This window comes from Gracilinanus agilis, chromosome 6 (genome assembly GCF_016433145.1).
Source record: "Gracilinanus agilis isolate LMUSP501 chromosome 6, AgileGrace, whole genome shotgun sequence".
NCBI classification, from domain to species: Eukaryota; Metazoa; Chordata; class Mammalia; order Didelphimorphia; family Didelphidae; genus Gracilinanus; species Gracilinanus agilis.
The window spans coordinates 245,052,462-245,076,298 of record NC_058135.1 but is presented as its reverse complement, the minus strand read 5'-3'; the positions used below and the strand labels follow the sequence as shown (position 1 = coordinate 245,076,298).

General features: G+C 37.5%; 1 protein-coding gene across 1 annotated transcript in view; it reads right to left on the bottom strand.

The window, feature by feature from the left end:
* SLC6A5 (solute carrier family 6 member 5) overlaps positions 1-23,837 on the bottom strand; it is a 101,070-nt gene that overhangs the window by 28,122 nt on the left and 49,111 nt on the right. The window contains exons 6-10 of the mRNA XM_044681835.1: positions 22,332-22,473; positions 18,990-19,122; positions 14,128-14,262; positions 9,815-9,918; positions 7,857-7,981 (exon numbers count right to left, since the gene is read on the bottom strand). Coding sequence (XP_044537770.1) covers positions 7,857-7,981; positions 9,815-9,918; positions 14,128-14,262; positions 18,990-19,122; positions 22,332-22,473 — 639 coding nt within the window. The remainder of the gene's footprint in view (positions 1-7,856; positions 7,982-9,814; positions 9,919-14,127; positions 14,263-18,989; positions 19,123-22,331; positions 22,474-23,837) is intronic.

The window sequence follows — 23,837 nt, the reverse complement described above, 5'->3', positions numbered from 1 at the left end:
TTATAGGATAATCTAGAAATTTCTTTAAAGGATATGACTAGGGAAGGACTCTGCACTTGGGCTAATGTAACCCTTCTGGTCTGAGGAATTACCTTCTCCCTATATCTCCATCAGCAACTCATCAGCTTTGAAAAGGTGCTTAAAAAGTAAAGCATTCCCACTTCAACTAAAAAGTAGGTCTCCTCATAAATTTGCCCAGCTACTCTTTTGGGATGGGAAGGTTCATTGGATGGTAAACTCAATCCTGCCCAGTGATTAAATGATCCTTTGGAGACATTGTGGGTACCCAGAAAGATAAACTCCCCTAAAGGGAAACTTAGCTTTTCCCCAAGAGTCTATGAATTCCCAAGGAGAAGGGCTCCCTAGAGCCCTATCTAAAATACTGTTCTGCTGCAACAATTTTGATTGAACTTGCTCTCAGGGAGGAATAACTAAGCCCTAAGGACCAATTGGTTCCTTAACACTTTGGAGCTAAACAGAGTGCTATTAATGCACTAGGGCAGGAATTAATAAACCCTGGGTAGCCTAGAGGAGTTAATTCAATCCTAGAGGAATCAAATTTCTGAAGTTTGGCTCTCTCACCTAGAAGAGTGTCAAACAATATCTGATCCTGACCTCTTTGATAAGTGTCTTTGGGTTTTTTCATTCCACTTGAGGGTCCCCACTTTTGTATCCCTCCCAAGAGCCTTGCACTTAATAGGCACTAAAAAAATATTTTGTGATGGATGAATGTGAATAAATTGGACAGTGGTCCTTTTTCCAGGTAATCTTCATTCTGAATCCCTATAAGATGGAATTTGTATCTTTGTATTGTTTATGACTCATTATGGGCAAAGGGAGAAAGCTAAGATGAAAAGGTTGTGCTGTAGCCCAAGTTTCTCTCTATACTTGGTTCCCTAACATTAGCTGTAAATAGTCTTTTATATTAGATTCTCCATATGCAGGCTGATTCACCAAACTATGCTAAGCACTGCCAGTTCTGAATGGTCCAATGCATGGCCCATCTATCTCTCTATCTATTAATAAAGAAGATACTTTACTGAACTTCCCAAATATTTGTTCTTGACTTTTACCGGTAAATGGATCTTTTTCTGCCTACTTTAGAGGATTAAACTATTAAAATAGTTTGAGGAGTGGCTCTTAACTATTCCTTTCTTTGCAATCTCTTGAAAATTTTATGCAGTATCTTCAAAATTGGGTCACCTTTGGCAGAGATTAACTTGGTATCTGGCCAGATGCAGCTGCTCTTACCTACTTCATTTTCTTAAATGCCTTTTCCACTTACTCATACAGCATATTAAGTGCTGAGATTCAAATGTGGTGGTCTTACTTTCATCAATTATGAAAACAGGCTGCTATAAAAACACCAGCAGATCTGTTACAGTTCACATTTATCTGCTCTCTGCCCTCCATTGTCATCTATAAATACTCTCAAGATGATCTAACTTAGTTGACTCTCTTGCCAAGGGAGCCACTCTCCCCTTTACTGATTTTTTTCTATTTTCTGGAATTCAGAAAATACTTAATTATTCCACTTTTAGATGAAATCAGAACATTTCAGAGGATCAAGAGCCATTTTGTGTCTTAGAAGAATCAAAACTGTAGACAAGTCACTGGGAAGACAGATATAAGTATACTGCAGCATAATACTAAATATTACTTCAGTATTCCTGATGAAAAAAGATAGGTGGCACAGTGGAAGAAGTGCCCAGCCTAGAGTCAGGAAGGCTTATCTTTTGAGTTCAAATCTGACCTCAGATACTTCCTAGCTAAGAGACTCTGGCTAAGTCAGTTGATCTCAGTTTCCTGATTTTTAAAATGATTTGGTGAAGGAAATGGAAACCCTCCCCACAGTATCTTTGCTAAGAAAATTCTCAGTGGGGTCACAAAGAATCAGAAGCAACTGAAAATGACTGAACACCAACTATAAAAGGATGCAGACCATTTATGGAGTCCCAGGTTGAGAGAATATACAGACAGCCTATTTAGTGCAATGATATCCACAAAAAATTAAAAAGCAAAACTCAGAGGTAAGCCTTTAGGACATTTGGAAAATATGTGAAAGGACATGGATAAGAATCATGAAACATTAGAAGTCAATTATAAATTATAATCTGCAAGAGTAAAGGGAGTATGCACTCCAACTTGATATCTACAATAAAATAATTAGGATTTTGGATTTTCAAGTCAGAAGACTTGTGATGCAATTTCAGCTCTGTTACTCACTGCCTAAGTGATAAGTTAAATCATTTAACTTCTCCAGGGCTTACTTCCTTATTTGTAAAAGTAAAGTTTATATTACATGGCTTCTTAAGGTCCCTCCAGATCTAAATCCATAAAACTCTCAAAGTACACAAAGTATTTCTTTAATCATGATATTTATCACCTACTTTTTTTTAATTATATCGCTTTACCCCAGGAGAATAGTAAAGACTCCCTGGAAGCATAGATTCAGAAAAGCTATTAATTGACCAATTAGGAATATTGATGAAAGACACGAATTAAGAAAAATTCTTATAATAGCTGGTTTAAACAGTGGAAACTCAATTCTAGAGTCATAATTGGAAGAATTTGTTCATTTAGAGTTTCACTGTCAGAAATGTGATGATTCAAATCTTACCCATGAATGTCACAATCATGAAAGGTCTCCTTTACCCTTTGTTTCAAGTACAAGGAATGGGAGGAATGGCTTAAAGAATGGTGGCTAGGACTAATGTCAATTCTGGAATCTCAGATTTGGAAGGGGTCATCTAGTTAATACTTTACCATGAATCCCCTGGACAATATCTCAAACAAGTGGTCATTGAAGATCTTCATTGAGAGGTAATCCACTATTTTCTCAAGTCAGCCATCCAATTTTGGGATAGCTCCAGTTGTTTAGGAAATTCTTCCTGATGTCAAACCAAAATTTGCCTCTTTCAAACTACTCCCATGAATTGATTTCATTGGGAACTACCAAGAAAATTTGTATTTCAGGATTATTGTTGGAACATCTTTTTTGCAAAGTCTAAAAACTGCTAAATTCTGTAGAATTTGGTGGTCATAATTGAATGTTTGATGACTGAGACTCTTATATGGCCTCAGGTTTATCATTGTACCTATCCATTCTCAACGTTCAGCATAGAAAACACAGTCAGCAAACGCTTTTTAAGAGCCTGCTTTCCAAAACTCTTAAATCACTCATTCATTCTACTTCTATGAGCTCTATTTCTACCATTTTGGGGGAAAAATATGTATTTTTAGCATTAGATACTAAGTAACAATATATGTCTCTCTTCCCCAGAACCCATGGCTTTATTAAAATAGCCCAGTTCTACAATTCAGATTTTCAATTCTTAAATTGGAAAAATCATAGTTTTCCCCAAGATGAAAATGCTAAACCATAGTTATGCTCAAGAGAGGAAACATGGCAGAGATAATAGCAAACTGACCTTAGAGTTCTAGGAAGACCTATGTTCAATTCCCTCTTCTGAAAAAAAGACTGACTGTGTGACTCTAGGGAAGTCCTTTAATCTCTCAGCATTCTAGGCAATTCTCTAAGACTCAAAGATGCAGAGAAGGTATTGACCTACATTCCTCACCAATTGAAATCACAGATCAAATCCCTATCCTTACAGATGGGGAAGCTAGCAAAAAAATGGCCTGAATCACTAGAAATTCTACTCCTTCTCACGGCAATGAAGCAAGGTTACTGAGCTGAGGGAATGGGATCCTAATAGTTAGAGGTGATCAGATGCCATGTTGCCTACAACCAGGAAATTTATCTACTTACTCTGCTTTGGGCAGATTAGAATCTGAGATAGTTTAGGAGAAAGAGTACCGGGTCAGAAATCAGAAGACCTTGGTTCAAATCCTATCACTGATGTCACCTGTGTCACTTGAGAATACCAATTAAACTTCCAGGACCCCAGTGGTCTCATTTGTAAAATTAAAGGACTGGATTCCAGTCATGTTGACCTTTTTACACTCCATTTCTGATCTCTGTATCTTTTCACTCCGTATTCCCCATACCTGGAAGGCTGTCCCTCCTCATCCCTGCCTCTTGGCTTCCCTGGATTCCTTCAACACTTAGCTCAGATTCACCTGAAAGATGCCTTTCTCAGTCCCCACTATTCCTTGTGGTTCCTTTCATAATGCACATACCTTTTACAACAAGTTATTTCCATGTTTTCTCTCACTTTCCCATGTGAGCTCCTTGAGGACAACTTTCTTTTTCTCCCCAGTACTAAACACAGAGTCTGACACATAATAAGCCTTTTCTAAATTAACTTATTGAATGGTAAAGTGACTAGAAAGCCTTTGAGGCTCCATCTCAAAGTCTACACCCTTGCAATCCTATGACTTCAGAAGGACCTTCCAATCTAATCAGGCTAATGTCACCACCGTTGCCCTACTAGAATATAAATTCCTTAAGTAGGAACTGTGTCATTTTGACTGTGTTGCCAACACTTAGCCCAATACTAGGGATATGGTAGGCACTTAATAAATACATATTTTATCAATGGATGGAATATGTACAATGATTTCATTAGTCTTTTTTTCACTTTGAGGAGAAGTAAATAGGATGGTATCATGTGGAGCACTGATCTAGGAGCCAGAAACTTGGGTTCTAGTAACTTAAAGTCCTAACTCAAATCAGTTAAGTCGACAAGGATTTATTAAGGGCCAGCCTTGTGCCAGCATTTTGAAATAAGTGTTTTAACCAATAAGATACTGAGTAAGGTCTAGGACTATCACATTCTTAAATATGAACTTGCTACTTCCCAATTCTTGCCACATCGTCTTTGAAATATTGCTTCTCTTCCAGCATGCACTATTGCTCATGCTCAATGAACTGAAAGAGAATCGTTACTGTGATGGAAATTCTGAGGGTGTCATTCACCAGGGCATTGGCCATGAAGTGTCCTGCCATCAGCCTGGTTCCAGAAGACTACCCTCTGAGCTGGGCTCAGACAAGGCACTCCAGATGAACAAAGCTTGGCAGCAATGCAATCCAGTCAGCATGACCAGATGTATCACTGATCGTGACAAAAATGTACCTGCTACTTCCAAAAGGCTTATGAAAATGGCAGAAAATGACTTCTGGACACATTTCCCATTGCTTCTTCTCTGGGGAGCCCCAATCAAGAGCTCAATGAGGGAAGGACCCCATACACATGAAACAAACCCTGTGCCTACAGCTGTCTCACTTTCTCCTTAGAGACTAAAATATCTTGTGCAACATATATAGAAAGTATAGACCTAGGAATCAGACTCTCTGGGATCCATTCCCAGTTCTGGCTATTTACTGATGATTTCTCTAATTAATATAAGGATGAAAAGCACAGTTTATGTCATAGGCTACTGGGCACTTGCTTTCTGGTATAATCCAACTCTGAATTCTTTCTCCCAGGCTGGGTAGCAGCCAAAACAGCCTAAGCAGATGGCAATTCCATTTTCCTTCTATTCCATTAGTTATCCGGTCCAGGGTTTAATAACATTTTTGCTAAACACCTACTTTTAGCCCAGACTTGTTATTTATTTTTGGAGAATAAAGCTTTCATTTCTCTCTTCCTATCTATACTGGAGCCCACAGCATTAACCTAATCTCTCCTCTCCCTATCAGTCAAACAAATCAGATTAGAATTAATGCCCAAGAAGCCTGGCAATATCTCCCACAATGCCTGTGATTTTCTAGGTATTCATTAGAATTTCTTAAGCTATCTGTATCTAAGGATTTTTCCAGATATAAACATTCCCAGTTATCCTTTCTCCTTTTTTCAAAGAAAGTTCCCACATTTTTCCTTCTGCCATTCCCAAGTGTTTCTCCAGGAAAGGACCTTGAAATTTTCAGTCCATCTGAAATCCTGTAAGTGTCATTAACACTTGAATCCTTATCCACAGTTAACTTGTTATTACCTGGAAACTTCTTATGCTCCTACAGGTTCCTTCCATTTTATAGTACTCACATTGAAGGATCTATTATCCAATTAGCTGCATCCAAATTCTAGCTTTGCTGACTACTTACTTCTTATGTGACCTTGGGGAAGTCACTGGTCCTGCTGAAGTTTTCCCACATGTAAAATGAAAGAGTTGGGATTAAGTAATCTCTAAAGCCCCTTTCGATTCTAAGTCTATTACTCCAATTATTATAACACAGACTGGGAGTTTGCTAGTAAATGTTTAACAACCAAATCTCCAAGGAGAGAAAAATGTACCTGTTAAACAATGTAAAGTTTGATCTGAATTGTTGACATTTTCTTTAAGTTTAGATAATAAACAAAATAATAAATCAGGACCTGATTTGTAGTGTTTGCCAATTTTTCCAAGGAGCAAATGTTCACATTGAAATTATAACAATCTGTTTTCTCAAGCTGATTCATTTAGCTAAGGCACATCCCTAGACAAACAACCATTTTAATGAAGACAGATTTAGGGTTAGAAATGAAGAAAAAAATTTAAAAGCATCCCCTTTGCTAGCCTGAAGAGTTAGGTACTGGTAGTGGAGGAAAACCAATAACAAAAGGTGTTGCTTCTTTATTGTTATCTGTTAAATTTTCATTTATGGGAAAAACCAACTCCCTAGGTTCATTAGTTTGTTTTTCAGTTGTGTCTGACTCTCGGTGACCCCATTTGGGGTTTTCTTAGCAAGGATGCTGGATTATTTGCAGTTTCCTTTTCCAGTTCACTTTATAGGTGAAGAAACTGAAGCAAACAGGGTTAAATGACTTGCTCAGGGTCATATAGCTAATCGGTGTATAAGGCCAGATTCAAGGAAGAGTCTTCCTGACTTCAGGCACTGCACCACATGGTTGCCCATCATTAATCAGTTACTAACATTGATTAATTGACTGCAAGCAGAGAAAGACCTTGGGATAGTAGAAAGAGCACAGGACCTGGAGTCAGAGAGACCTGGGTTTAAATGATTCAAAAACAGGTTATGTGCCTCTTTTATAAAAGAGGAAACTGAGGCTCAGGGAGATCAAATTATTTTTCCCACAAATCACCAATAGTGACAGAGCTAAAATAAGAACTTGAGTATATGGTTTGGAGCTCTGGTTATCATACCATCTCTTCTTTTTTCCTAACTCTCCTCCCACCCCAAGAAAAGAAACGGTTATATTTCACTGAGTATAGATTTGAAGTAAAATTCATAAAGAAGTGCTTTGTAAATAAATATGATTTTTAAAAGTAAGGTATTTGCATTCATGTTATTATTAAAGTTTCACAAAATTCTCCATAAGTAAGTAATGTCATTACCCAACTGGTAGTGCCTGACATTGTTTTCATAATCATCAATTTAGTCTAATAAATAATTCCCCTACTACTAAAGTAGATCTCATCACCCTAACACAAATATTAATAATATGGAAATAGGTCTTGATCAGTGACACACTTAAAACCCAATGGAATTGTTCATTGGCTATGGGAGAAGGGAGGAGGAGGGGAGGAAAAGAACATGAATCATATAACCATGGAAAAATATTCTTAATTAATTAATTAATTAGAAATTTTCAAACTAAAAAAAGAAAAAAGAATGAAGTAGATCTCTTATTTATCTGCTTTGAAATTAATAAAGAAAAATAAGAATGGTGGTGGAGAAAAAGGATCTTTTAAAACATCCCCTTTGTTAGTCTGCAAACCCCTAAGACCAAGGAAACACCAAGGAAACCATCTCCCACTGTCCGGTCCATGAGTCTATTCATTGTTTTCTCACCCCTCATTTCTAAGAGGAATCAATCATGTGTTGAGGACCTATGTGCCAGGCAAGGGCAGAGTAGGGAAGTGAGCATGATCCAGGGAGGATGCAGTTGTTTTGGAGTGGCATGAGTGTGTCAGCCTTAAAGCACTGTCCAAATGTAGTTTGGGTACATCACCTTGGTCAGCCACGTTCTCGATGTTTACTTTGCGCTCATTTGCCATGAAGCCAATGACAGAGAAGATGACAAAACCTGCAAAGATGCTCGTAGCACTGTTGGTGCAGGTGACGATGAGTGTGTCCCTGGAGAGAAGATACAAGAACCATCATGTTATACTTATCATATGGGTGGCCCATGGCTTCAAGGATACTGCTGAGACTTGCAAGTAAAGACTCTGCCATTCATTTTACCTTCATCCCCAGTACCTCGCATGGTGTCTCACGAAGAATAGGCACTTAATAAATATTTTTGGATATTGGTCAGTTGTTGACCAATTATTGGACATTAATCCATCCTTATACCTAAGTTTCTTTTCTATAGCCTACTTATATTAGTAGGGACTATATACAATCCCAGTGTGGGATATGAGGGAAAAGAAAGGGCATTCTAACCCAAAAATCTGCCCCAGTACCTTTGTGTTAAGACACTGTCACTGGAAAATCAGTTTAAATGTGAATGAGTTCCCTGGGATGGATAATAGAGCAATATTTTATCATCCAGTATGGCATTTGCCAGGATTCATTTATCAGCAGAAACCAGAACAAGACCCTGAGGGGAAGGGATATAGCCTCTTGTGGGAAAGAGATGGCAGCAAAGGTTTGGAGCATAAGTAGTGCTGGAGATAACAAGTTTGGTTGGGGCACTGCCCTAGGACCTGAACAGTCAACCTCAGCTTAGGGAATCAGGGTACTGAAAGGTAGAAGAACCCAAGAGAGGAATTAGAAGGAGCTGAAGGGAAATTCTACCTACTGTACAAACATCATCATCCTTCCAGAAGTCCACTGTTTCCCCAAGTGATTAGGTTTGTCCAACCTGCACACGTTGAAAGTCTTTTGTTAAATCCCATTGCCTAGCCCTTACCACTCTTCTGTCTTGGAACTTGTACTTAGTATCAATTTTAAGACAGAAGTTAAGAGTTTGCATTTTTATGTGCCTACAAATTTTCAAATCTTCCATTAGCAAGAATTATAACATTATTCATCCAAACACTTTGGCTAGGTATTTAAGGCCTTCTTTAACAAAGCCCCAATTTATTTTTCTAATCCATTTCCTCTCTTCTCCCCTATAAATACTTCTGCTTCTATCTGATGGATTTATTTATTGTTTTCCAAATATTTCATAGGCTTTCCTGCCTTAGAATTTTTGCAAATAACATTTTTCCAATTTGGAATATTCTAACCATTCTTTTCAACCCCTGAAATCTTCAAAATCTAGAAATAATCCTGTCTCTTTCAGGAAAACTTTAACAAAGACCTCAGCTCAAAAATATTTTCTTTCTCTGAGATCATTCTCCATACCACTCATTTGGAGACTTTCACAGATAGCAATGCTTGGGATTCTCAGATCCTTTTCAGGTAGACAGGTCTTTTCTCCTTTTCTCAGATTATTAACTTTTCCAGTACAAAGACCATATACTAAATTCTTGGTATTTCCCTATAGCGTCTAGCACAGAACTCAACCTATAATAGACTGCCATTAGATGTTGTTGAATGATTTCTCCAAAACAGTCCTTCGTCTTTTGGTTGGAGAGCTGGTGGACTATGAATATAGAATATTGTATACAATATCAGACATAGTCATGTGTGCTGACTTGGCTTAAATATTTTTCTTTCTTACATGTTGGGAGCCAATGGTTATATCTGGTAGTGACATATCGAGGCAGAAAATTACGACATGTAAGGTGATGAAGACCTACATCAGATAACTGTTGTGTGACTGGAGAGAATAGAATTTATATAAGAAAGCCTCCAGAAATTTACAGTCTAGTAATCTTGACCCACCAATGATTCCCTGGCTCTAGGAAAGCCTCTACCTCTTCAAACAGGTTAAGATTCAGGGATAGATTCACCAACCAAGGGCTCCATCCCCTCCTCTTCCTCATCTTTCCACTGCCACCTCAAGCATAGCCAACCTACCTGTAGCAGTTATTGTGAAATTTGTTGTAAGAGGAAAGAGTAATCAGACCTCCCCAGGCAGCAGACAAAGAGAAGAAAATCTGGGTTGCAGCATCTTTCCATACCTGTGAAGCAAAGGAAAAGCAATGTCAGGTTAGCATAAAGGGCAAACTTCTGTGGAATTAATGAAGGTATTTTTTCCAATTTCATAAAAATCCCAAAAGAATTGTACCCAGTGCCATGCAAAGTTGGAGAAATTCAACATGTACACCATCTCAAAAACATAAAGGACTCAAATATATTGGTTTACAATTGAATCCAATGAAACAGAAGTTGAACTAGGAAATAATAACTAAATTCCGTACAGAGAATGACTCCCAGGAGACTAAGACATATCAGATGAAATCTGATAATAAAGAACTTGTTAGCCGTCCTTGCTAGTTTTTTCCCAAAATTTTTGGGATGAAATATAATTTAGTAAATTTAACCTTATTTGCCTCAATTTCCTCATCTGTAAGCTGGAAAAGGAAAAAAAGCAAACTGCTCCAGAATTTTTGCCAAGAAAGCCCCAGATGGGATCATAAGAGTTGGGCATGACTGGAAACAACTGAACAACAATTAACTCCTAACCAATTTCTCCTGCTTAAAACTTGTTAGAGGATTGGACTAACTCATCTAAAAGAACACATGCTTCAGCCCACTCTCGGCAACGAACAAAGTTCAGTTCCTCAGTTGGGCTATAAATAAGCACCCCATTTTTGTTTTGTTCTGTTATCTGGAATACATAAATTCATCAAATATGCCATATAATAAGGCCCAAAATAGACAAATTCTTTATTTCTTGCATGGTTTCCTTTCCACTCAATGGTCTCACTAAAAGAGTTTGGTCATCAGTAACAATTGTTCTTATTTCTGCCTTGCAGATAGACATTACTATGTGGTGGATAAGACAATGGATTAGAGTCAAAGACCTGAGCTTCAAACAGTGCCTTTTACATATACTAGCTAAGTGGCCCAGGCTAGGAATCACCTAACCAACATGAATGAATGAATGAATGAATGAGTGAATGAATGAATGAATGAAAAATTACTATGCCTCCAACAAATCCCTAGGGCTTATCTACTAAATTGTAGACTAGTTGCAAATTATATTAGTAACAGTGTCCATACTAGGGGTTTCCTATATAGTGGATATCACAGATCTTTCTCATATATGTATAGCTCTCCTTAATGATCATTTTATGTCCTCCATCTCACCATAATGTGGCTAACAAAATCTCTTGCCCCCTAATGTATTCATTTTTGATCATCCTCATAAAGCATCGGAAGGATAGCAATGAGTGAACTCTATAGATGGACAAAAATACAGGGGGACTTTGCTTTACATATATTCAGCTTTTCAAAAACAAATCTTTATAAAATTGTTAGTATTAAGTCATAGCAGTAAGTAAACTTCCATGCATATTGCAATCATTATTTTGTTTGTCCATTAACAAGTGAAGAGAGGACCTTAAACTATTTTTCCTCAGCAAGGGTATGTGATTAATAATGGGCAAAATTAAGTTTGAACCAGATGACTTCTAAAGTTCCTTCCAAATAATGAACTGGAGGAATCCCATGTGAACTGGAAAGACCTCCAGGAAGTGATACAGAGTGAAAGGAGAAGAACCAGGAGAACATTGTATACAGAGACTGATATACTATGGTAAAATTGAATGTAATGGACTTCTCTACCAGCAGCAATGCAATGATCCAGGACATTTCTGAGGGACTAATGAAAAAGAACACAATCCACATTCAGAGGAAGAACTGTGGGAGTAGAAACACAGAAGAAAAACAACTGCTTGATCGTATGGGTTGATGAGGATATGATTGGGGATATTGGCTCTAAATGATCACCCTAGTACAAATATCAATAATAGGTCTTGATCAATGACACAGGTAAAACCCAGTGGAATTGTACATTGGCTATGGGAGAGGGGTGGAGAGAAGGGAGGGAAAGATCATAAATCTTGTAGCCATGGAAAAATATTCTTAATTAATTAATTAATTGGCAATTTCCAGGTTGTAAATAAATAAATAAATGGATGAAGTTCCTGCCAATTTTAAATATAAGATGCTATGATATCAAAGGCACATCTCTTGAGCTAACAAGAGGGCACAACCCACCCTGTTTGGATGATCAGTGAGTCACTCACTTTAATCATTCCTGGAATTGTTCTGCTAATGTACCTGAAAGATCCCTAACTATTACCATCTGCACTACCACTGAACCCTAACTCTACTGAGTCCTTCCTCTGATGCTGCAACTGTGTTCTCCTATATGAATTTTTCCCCAATTTCAATGTAGGGCTCCTTGAAAGCAGAGACTTGTCTTCTTGTTCCCTAGCCTTTAGAGAGGGTTTGGCACACAGTAAATTCTTAATAAATTATTTTTCATTCATTACAAAGAGGTGAAACTTGGGAATAGATTGTCCTGTCCACTCTGAAAACCAATTTCCAGAATTTCAATGAAGTCTGGACTACATATCTACCAGGTTGGGAATGGGACTTGTCCAGTGCCTGATCCTTCTTGTTATATATGACAAGGATATTGATATTCCAGAGGTATAGCACAATAAAACCCCAAACTCCAGGGACATGGCCAAGATAATCCTGTACTCATTCAATGACTGAACCCCCTGACCCTAGGCAGAGTGCCAGAAATTCACAACAAAGGAAGCACTAGAAAGTGGTCTTATGGGGACAGTGTCCTTTGGATCATGGAGTCGTGCTAAACAATAACACTCTACAAAAGCCCTTTCAACGTCAATGAGAGCAACCCACCAAGTAGATGCATGGTGCCAGCTCATAGTGTATAAATGAAACACAAGATTAATACTTTTTCCAAAGCAAAGAAACTCCTGCTACTTAAACAATCAAACCCTCAAATTTTTTTGCAAAATTGTTGGGGTTTTTTGTATACTAGACGTTCTAAAGGTAGGAACACAGTGATGAAGCATGAGAGATGTTAGGACAGAAAAAAATGACTGTGCATTCTGTGCACTGGGAGTAATTAGTGTGTCTGGTCCCTTTGAAAATATAATTGCTTCATGGCTTGCTGAGTACAGTTAATTTCCAACCTGTGTAACTTGGCTTCATAGACATAATCATTATTACCAGACTGTCATCATGAGATAATCTGAATATTATCAAGGGAATTCTGTTTTTCATTTTAACACTATCCCATGACCACAAATGAAGTATGAGATTTGGACAACTGTTCTAGGAAATCTGGAAAACACTAAATATGCACTTCTTTTTTTTAATTCTTTTTTAAAGTTTCCTAAATTTAAAAGTGCAAGTAATCAACCAACATTAATTAAGCACCAGTTATGCACTAGGAACTATTCTGTTCACTAGTTATAATGCTAGGAAGGAAACCATCCTTGCTCTCAAGAAGGGTTGTCCACATTCCATCATACACCCAGCAGATGAACCCCAAGAGATTTCCCAAATTGTGATGGAAAAGAAAGTGTTATTGATGAGCTATTGTGAAGTTGTTTCTTCCTACACATCCACCCAGTAGATCTGAATAGCTAAATAAAATTTACATGACTCTTTCAGATTTGAAAAGTATTGCACATATTATCTCGTTTAATCTTCTCAACAACCCTGGATGGAAGTGCTATTATTATCACCACTTTTATTGTTGTTTTCTGTTCAGTCATTTTGTAGTTGTGTCCAATTCTTCATGACCTCATTTGGAATTTTCTTGACAAACATACTGGAATGGATTGCCATTTTCTTCTCTAACTCACTTTATAGATGAAGAAACTGAAGCAAACAGGGTTGAATGACTTGGCCAGGGTCACACAGCTAGAGAGTGTCTGAGGCTGGATTTGAACTCAAGAAGAGAAGTCCATCTGACTCCAGGTGGGGCATTCTCTCCACCACCCTACCTCACTGCCCATCAACATTTAACAGTTGAGGAAAGAGCAAACAGAAAAAAAGTTGTGACTTGCCCAAGGTTACATAACTAAGTGTCTGAGTTGGGATTTGAACTCAAATCCTCTTGACTCTAAGTCTAGCACACTTACCCACTGCACCATCTAGCTTATTATTTATCCCAACTAAATTATAACCTCTACCAACAATGATAGCAACTCTTTCACTATAACAACGTGAGAGATTAGTATTATTGATTTTCACCTAGAGGTGCCTCAGGATTACATGCCTAGTAAGTGGGAAAGGCAGAATCTGAATCCAGCTCTTCCTGAGTTCAAGCCCAGTATATTGTCCACTGTCCTACAGTACTTTTAACTAGAGCATTGTAAGTGAAATAATGAGCTTACTGTGGCATCAGTAAGTTTCTCCCACTTAGGTGTAATGAAGTACCAAATTCCTGCTCCAGCTCCTGGCAAGGTAACTCCTCGGATGAGTAGGATCACAAGCACAACATAAGGGAATGTAGCAGTAAAGTACACCACCTGGAAAGACCAATAAACAATCTTATTTGAATGCAATGTGTCCAGCCTTTTAGTGCTCATGGGAGCTCATACTTTGATGCAACCAAGAATGGTCTATCATACCCACAGGTCCCCAAGCTATCGAGATAGCAGGTCTACTATTCCCAGATACTGCTAGAGCTGGCATTGGAAAGAAGAGGAGATCTGGACTGTTCAAAAACTCTGGAAAATGGGTTCTTAACTTAAAAGTCTACCAAACCCAAAGGTATCGATAGGAAAGAATGCAAAGGAGTCAGTGAACTTGGATGGGAATAAAGACATATTAATTTTGACTAACTTTTAGTTTCTTTTGTAATCTTCTGCATTTTATTTTGTGGATTTAAAAATACAATTTTGAGAAGGAGTCCACAGTCTTCAGCAGGCTGCCAAAGGGGTCCATGACATCAAAATGTAAAAATTCCTATTTTAGAGAAAATAATTTTTGCTTATGTTCAAATTATTGGGGATGAGAGGAAACTTATCTTTGTTGTGCACATCCAGTAAAGGGGAATAGACATTCAACCTACAGTCCAGCAGTGATCCTGAAGACAGATATGTAAGAAATATGGGTGGTGTCACCCTAATAGTACCTACCAACAATGGAAGTAATTTCCACCTCGAAAGAGAAGAGCTTCAGAACTGTGGCACCTAAAGACCTCAGATACCAGCCTACCCTCCAGTAGGCACTCTCCATTCTCATTTACACTCCCTGCAACTCTAAATAGCAGCAGGTTTGGGGTTGAGAAAATAGATGGCGAAATGGAAAGAATAAAAGAATAAATATGCATTTGGTGTCTGTATTGGCTTTTAGAAAAGGCAGCAGGCTTTTTAGTTACATTCATCACCAAGCGTTAGGGACTCTATTTACAACAAAGAACAAAGAATCTTTTTTTCTTGTGGTGCTGAAATAAAGAAGAATCTTTCTTTGTCAATCTGATTAAAAAGATGATGATGCTTTGAAAACTGAAGAGTCAGCCAATAGTTTACCAATCTCATTCTGATTTCTTAATAAATATAAACTTGGGAGGAATATAATTATATCCAAGTACAGAAGGAAAAAATAATGTCCAGAAGATAGACCATGAATCAGCAAAGAAGTAACAAAGCTTTATTTATTTACTTCAGTGTAAACATGTTTTTAGGAAGGATAAATGGGATTAGATCAGGTGGAAATGATTAGATGAACTTCTCAGTATATCCCATCAGTCCTTCACCATTGAATTACATCTGACTCAGGACTGGACAACTTGATAGAGACATGAGGAAGAGAAGGGTCAACAAAACACCAAAAATTATTAAAGAGCTAGAAAGTAAAAACCTAACAACTGTGATGATCAAGTCTAGAAAAGGGAAGGTTGAGATTTTATCAAGATCAACTTTCCCTAATAGACAAGGTAGAAAAGGACCCAGTTTCCAAATGTTCCCTCTGAAGCCTGAAATTCAACCATTACTACTTAATCCTTTCAGTTCCTGGTACTTGCTAAAATGCAAATTGCACCACTGCCCACTGGGAGAAGTAACTCTTTATGATAGTTCAATATTACTGATCTGAGAGCAAATTTGGACAAGGGCTGAAAGAGAGATTCTTGGCACATAGCAGTTCACATGGAGGGAAGAAATGGGAGCAAAAGGGCTAAAGCCTGGTTATACTCCAAATAATCTTACTAATTTACTATTTGCCTAAAGCCAGAAGAGGCAGCTTGGTATAATGGAAAGAATACTAACTCTGGAGTCAAAGGAGCTAGTTTCAGATTCCTTGCACCACTCTGAATTTATGTGATCATGCTCAAGTCCCTTAATATACTTAGTTTTCCATTTCTTCATCTGTAAAATGAGGGAGATGGACTAGATAAGCTGCCTTCAGAGGTTCCATCAATCTCTAGATTTAGGATTCCATGAGTTTTTAGACCGATACAGATTAAAATAAGGAGAATTGGGAAAACAATGCATGGAATGACTTCTATAATGTAAATAAAAACAGTTGTAGACCTCTGATTTTGAGATGACCAACCTTTATATGCAAGTCTATATGAAGTCTTCTCCTTTCAGAAGAGTAGTGGGCTAGAGTTGTTCTATGTTGCAAAGTGGTTACTTTATCAATTGGTTTTAAGATTATTGATTTAGAGCTAGATGGATATGAAAGGTCATCTAGTCCAACTTACTCATTTTACAGACAAGAAAACTGAAGCCAAGAGAGGGCATGTGATTTACCCAAGGTCATAGTCAAATTGGTAATAAATAATAAAGCCAAGATTTCAACTAAAGTCCTTTGACTCCAAATTCAATACTCTTTTCCTTTCCCCATGTTTTTATTTGGGATAAAAAAGAGTTGAAATGTTGGAGGGCATATTGGGAAATAACTGTTTTAAGACCAAAGAGCATCAATAAAAATTTGAAGTATATATATATATATATATATATATATATATATATATATATATATATATATATGTCTTTTTTAATCCAAGATAGTTTTTTCAATTGTAGAGCTATTATACAAAGAATAGTAATCGAGTATTCTAAATCTCGTTAAAGACTTTCAGGAGGAAACAACTCATCTTCAAGCAGAAAAGAAAAAACTCAGATATCTCTATCATTTTGCAGTGACATTGTTCATGGAATTTCAATCACCAAATATTCCAGCAAAGTTAAGCAGGGCATTCACCTCCACCCCTGGGTTCTGCATCATGATTTGGGTTTTTGTAGGATAATAGATGGTGATTTGTCATTTCTTTTAAATATTTCCCATTAAAGTAATTGATTATTGATCCCTGTTTGGAAATCCTTCCCAGAAAGGCAGAGACACAAGTTAACTGCTATGAAATAAAACACCTGTCTGCCCAATTTTGTTAACTATAGCTCCTGATGAGCTAATCTTAGAAACTACATAAAATCCAAGAGCCCTAACTGTTTTCCAGACTGGTTTGAATAAGTGAGCACAATACGATGCTAGATCAAATCATAAGAAGTCAGAGACAGAGGATCCTTTAACATCATCAAGTCTAACTCCTATATTTTACATATGAGCAAACTTAGAACCACAAAGAATTATGGAACTTGGCCATGATCAAACAATTGGTTAGTGACAGAGCAAGGACAAGAATCTCCAAGTCTAGCATTCTTTTGGCTTATAGGCAAATTTGGCAAATTTCTATTTTTTTATCCATTTCAAATGTATTATTTTCCACCACCAAAACCCAGCACTTTCTAGATAAATCAGTGTCTTTTAGTTTATGAATCATTTGGCACACCCTAATTATATTTTTACTATCAGTCAAACAATCATGACCTAGAAACTCCTCTCCTCTATTTACACCATCTTTAAGCCAACCAACCTTTCCTCTGTACCTTCCATGATCATTCTCACAGTTTTCCTAAATTTTTTAAAATAATTACCACTGAGCAAAGGGTTCATATATTTTTAGTGGAAAGTCATTTAGCTAAAAGCCAAGGTCCAGATAGCATTTAGTCTAAACTTAGATCCAAAGAGGGAGAGCAAAATCTCTAATGAATTTTCTCTTCTCTGTGGGAACTGTCCCTAGAGTACAAGACTAAGGGTTCAAGTCTTCTCATACACGGAAGCTAACATCTATGCAAAGTACAAAAACAAATTAGGCAGAGGATTGGGAAACCTGGATTCTAAACCTAGTTCTGCCAATAACTAACTGGATGACCCAGTATGTCGTTTCATTCCTTTGGACCTCAGCTTGCTTATCTCTAAAATGAAGGAACTGAACTGGCAAATCTCTGAGGTTTCTTCTATTGCTAAAAACCTAGGGTAAAGGAGATAAAACTCCCTAACACACTGGAAGGTTCATTAAGTCTTTTCAATGGAATAGATAGAGGGCAGCAGCAAGTCCCCTAGTAGAAGAAGTCAGGAAGGTGGACCCAAGGCAATAGGGAGCCAAAAATGGACTGGAATACCCAGGAATACCATGAGAAAGAAAGTCCCAAAAATAGACCTCACAATTTTGCCCTATTCCTCCTAATAAGGGCTTATTTGCTTATTTCAATATAGCCACCTTTTAAAGCAGAGATACTTAACCTGGGGCCAAGGTCTTCCAAAAGGTTCATGAATAGATGACAAGGGATCTGTGGATTTGGAAAAATATCTACACTAATCTTCAAATAAAATGTATCAATTTCTTTTGTTGTGAATATAGGCAACAAGCATTATTTTGAGACATCTATTGACTTCACAAGACTAAGAGAGGGGAACCATGACACAAAAATATTAAGTACCCCCTGCCTTGGATAAGAGGCAAGAATTTAGAAGCAGAAAGCCAAGGCTCTCCATTCAAAATTCAGTATCCTGCCATTCAAAATCCATCATGCTAGTTATATGTCCTTGTCTCTTAAAAGAATATATTTTGGTCTCCCCTACTAAACATCATCCCCTTTGAAAGATCTTGCTTCTGATCAGCTAACAAGAAAGCTATCAGTTTAATACTTGGCGAAAAACAAGAAATGGTAGGGAGAGGTGTAACCAAAGTAGAGTTGGAAGGGATGGAGGGACTGGGCCACCTTCTTCACAGTTCTTCACTAGTCTTGTTTCTGAGTGAAAATAGGATCCATTTTGCCCTTCAATGACTTCCACGTGACCAGACACATCCCAGGGCACTGCCTTTGGTGACAACTACAGTGTAACACTTTACCACCTAGAAAGTGGTTCAGAAATTTTGTTTTAGTAAATAAAGAGAAACTCTTACTTTGCCTGATGTCTTGATGCCTTTAGCAAGAGATGCATATACAATCACCCAAGCCAGAAAGAGACATACGACTAGTGGCCACCTGATCTCACCAGGATATTCAATTCCTGCAGAAATCTTCAACACAAAATACCTGAGAGTCAAAAAGACAGTGATGGTAGCATCAGATTGAAGTCAACCAGCAGACAGGGTTTATAACACCATTACACTGATCACTCCCTAGTACCTGAACATTCTTGGACAACAGACTTTAGGTTCGATTGAGGGATAATCAGATTCAGTGATTTGAGCCTTTGCTAAGTAGACTCATCTCCATGGGCTTGGTTTTACCCCTGTTGGAGACAATAAGGATGTTTTCACAGTCAAATCTAAGAACAAAACAGTAGGATGTAACAGTGAAATTACCTGTAGAATGGAAATTCCTTGAAGACAAGAACTTTTTTCAACTGTTTTTGTATCTTCACTACTTTAGATATGGTAGGTATTTAACAAATGTTACTTGGATTAGTTAATCCTTTCTTCCTTACCTCCTCCTAGAGCTAAATAAGCTTTTCTTTGTCCACATCTATTTAAAATCATTCTAAAATGTACATAAAGCCTTCATAAATATAGACTAGACATACCACTGCTGGGTTTATACCCCAAAGAGATCATAAAGAAAAATACTTGTAAAAAAATATTTATAGCCACGCTCTTTGTGGTGGCAAAAACTTGGAAAATGAGGAGATGCCCTTCAACTGGGGAATGGCTGAACAAGTTGTGGTATCTTTTGGTGATGGAATACTATTGTACTATAAGAAATAATGAATTGGAGGGATTCTATATGAACTGGAACAACCTCCAGGAATTGATGCAGAGTGAAAGGAGCAGAACCAAGAGAACATTGTACACAGAGACTGATACACTGTGGTACAATCGAATGTAAATTACTTTTCTACTAGCAGCAATGCAATGACCCAGGACAATTCTGAGGGACTTATGAGAAAGATGCTATCCACATCCAGATAAAAAACTGTGGGCATAGAAACACAGAAGAAAAACTAACACATGGTTCAATGGGGATATGATTGGGGATGTAGACTCTAAATCAGTGGTTCCCAAACTTTTTTGGCCCACTGCCCCCTTTCCAGAAAAAAAATATTACTTAGCACCCCCTGGAAATTATGAAACTATTTATTGAACTCAGAATAGAATGTATTACAAAAAAAATGTGGCCATCACAGCTTCCCTGGATTGCTGCAGCAGGGGGCGGTAGCGCTCACTTTGGGAATCACTGCTCTAAATGATCACCCCAATGCAAATATTAATAATAATAATGCAAATATTAATAATATGGAAATAGGTCTTGATCAATGACACATGTAAAACCAATGGAATCGCTCGTTGGCTACAGGAGGGAGTAGGAGAAGGGGAGGGAAAGAACATGAATCATGTAACCATGGAAAAATATTCTAAATTAATTAATTAAAGATTTTCAGAGCGATCAATAAATAAATATAGGCTACAGAGTATCATTTAATTTTTATTTGATGGTTGAGAAATTCAAATCTGTGAATCTCACTTCATGTTGTCCAGTGACCCGAATGCATGTAATTGTAGAGAGGTGAAATATGTGGAGACTCCAATATATATGCAGGAAGATGTCAATACCTAAGCATATTAGAAATAAAGCTTATTTTCCCATCATTAACCTTTATTTTATGAGACAAAAATTCCAATGGATTGAAAGCTCTGGCTGAGTAAATCAAGATCTTTCTCTAGTAATATTTTTATCATCATTGTGATTAATAGTAGTGTATTATCAGTGGTTGCAGCTATTGAGAGACTAGTAAGGTTTGTCATAAGCAGATTTGAGGTAATAAAGGCAAGAAGTGAAATCAAAGTTTCTAAAGAGGCAGCCAATAGCCAAAGATGTGCTAAAACTGACTAGCTAAAGCTTTATAACTTGAAAATCTGCAAAACTACAAATCAAGGCTTAATTTATTGCTCTGTTAATTGTTTCTTGACTTAAAAAAGTGTTGGAGAAAATATCAACGTGGGTTAAACTTATTGCACCCTGCCTACAATTTGGAGGGTTATTAAACATTTTTATATTATATGATATTATAAAAACATAGCTTATTAAACATATACCAGCACACCACTGAAGATTTTCTCTGGTCTTCCATAGTCATTTTATTCCAGTCCTCCAAATTATTTACAATTTAACCAGAAGCATTATTTCCACACTCACCAGAAGAACCTTCATCATATGGGCCATATAAATAATTATTTGGTTTAAGAGGATCCAGAGTGGCCATCTGAGATTCGAGGAGAGTTTAAAAGGAATTTCCCAACCCCGTATCATATTGTTGACTAGATAGCACCAGATACAGTAACCTGGGGAAAAGGGTGGACTAAAAAATGGACAGTCCTGACCTGAGGGCTTCTACTGATTTAGAATTGATTCTGGGACTGAGCTGTTAACAGCCATGGCTTGTGTGGTATAAATCTTAAGCTCCATATAGTAAAGGGAAAATGTAACAGTCGCTGCCACCCAGCAGATGGTAGCAGAGAGCAATTTAGAGAACACTGCAGTCCAACACCAGCAGATTCTACCCAGTACTCGGCAGAGAGCAGTATGATGATATCACCAATGAACAACATTGCTCTGTAGCATCAGAGATATAAATTGCCTTAGCCACACAGTGTGCCCCAAAAAATGTGTGAGACCCCTTTCCACTTCTTCCTGGGGGTATATGCCCCTGCATGTACCCTCTTCCGTGGGTTCTGCATAAATGTACTCCCTACACTGGTAGGAAAGTGGACCTCAGTGAGTATGGAGAGAATATTTTCTCGATATCCAATTTGCTATCCTGTTTGATTTGTCTTTAGCTTTGAATTAATTATCTTTCCTGGTTGTCTCAGCAAAGATAAATACATCAATAGAAGAAGTTTCTGAGCTAAGGTTTTGGTTGGATGTTGAACCACCAGGTAACTTAAATCTAAACTAGATTTCTACGTATAGTAGGAGGTTGGGGGTTGGGGTGAAGAATACATGGTTTTACTCATTAATCATCATTCAGCCTGACTCTCCATTTCTAATTCCCTTGGGCATTTTAGCAAGGTAGTCTCCAGGCTGTATGCCAGAGATAAAAAATAAAAAAATAAAAAAACAGAATTTTCAACTTCAGAAGGAAGATATGGGAGATGAAACAAATTGGTGGTGCCACCCTAGCTGCTGATCTGCAGATTGAGGACCCTGGCTGACTTTGATGTGGAACTGCTACATGTTCACCAATTGATTTCACATACTTTCTTTGGGGAAAGCAATTGAAATTCTCTGAGAAACTTCCTCCTTACTTGAAATACTCTTCACTCCCACTGACGAATGTCTTGTTGGCTTGGCTGGTGAAGTTAACCATTGTCAAGTTTGGATAGGCAGTCATACAGAAAGTTGAATTCTTAATTTGTATTTTGGGATGATCACCAACAAAACAGGAATCTGTTTAGGAGATGAAGAAGGAAAATCAATCAACAAACATTTATGAAACACCTGCCATATGCCAAGAATAATATCAGGCACTAAGAATGCAAAATTTAAACATTTAAAGGAAGGAAATATCTGTATATCTTCAGGAATTCTAAACAGGGAAATAAAATATAGTTCCCAAAGACAGTGATTTTGGAAAAATGATGAGCTATGTTTTCTAGAATTAGATAAGTTAAATCTTTTGAAAGTAATAATCAAAAAAATTTCAGACCATTGGATTTTGAATCATTGAGAAAAACAATTTAACAAACGTTTATTGAGTACCTGCTTTATATAGATCCCTGTGCCCAACACTGAGAGACATAAAAATTATATAAGGCATGGAAACCTACACCAAAAATTACAATACATAGTATATGAGACATATATTAGAAAAGTGTAAAGCAATGTGATATATCAGAGCCAAAGATGGTGACTACTACCAATAAGAAGGGATATGTGCTGGTAAATGTTTAAAAATTTACTGGGAGTGGAGAATGTACTCATAACATTTTTGCTTTTAACTCAAATTAACATGTACTCCATCACTTTCTTAAATCTAGACAATCAACAACAACAAAAAAGTCAAGACCTGATTTGTGTGTTTGCAGATTTCCACAATATAAATGCTCACACTTTTAATTGAACAATTTGCCCTCAACATATGGTTTAAACTTGTTTTAGCACATCCCTGATGAGGAAAAATAGGAAAGAATTCATTTAGGATGTGGCATTTTCTTTGGACTTTAAAAGATGGCCAGGAATTCCATAGGCAGGAAGAAAGCAAGAGAATAGTCTAGGTCCAGGACATTGAGTGAGGAAAAACTTGAAGGCATGAAGACTATGTTTTGTGGATAGAAAATGGTTTTAATTTGGCTAGAACATGATGGGTAGAGAAGAGCCATTTCAGATAAACCTATAGAAATACAGCTATTTCTAGCTCCACAGTCTTGAATTTGTCTCTTCCTTTCTCCCCATCCAGCTGCTAGTCTAGTTCAGGCCCTTTACCACGTGCCTGAATTATTGCTATAACCTCCCTCATGTCCCTTCACACTCCAGTCCAACCACCATACAGCCACCAAAGTGATTTTAAGTTCCATTTTAACCACGTCACTTCCTTATTCAACAAATTCTAGTGGCTCTCTATTAACTCAAAGACCAAACACAAACCTTCCTGCCTGGCATTTAAAACTCTTCACAACCTGGCATCACACTCTCTTCCCAGCCTAATCTAGCCTCTCCTTCCATACAACCCTCCATTTCTTGTCACCATGCCTTTGTTTTGGTCATCCCATATACCTAGAATTCCCTCTCTCCTTCCCTCTGTCTCTTAGAAT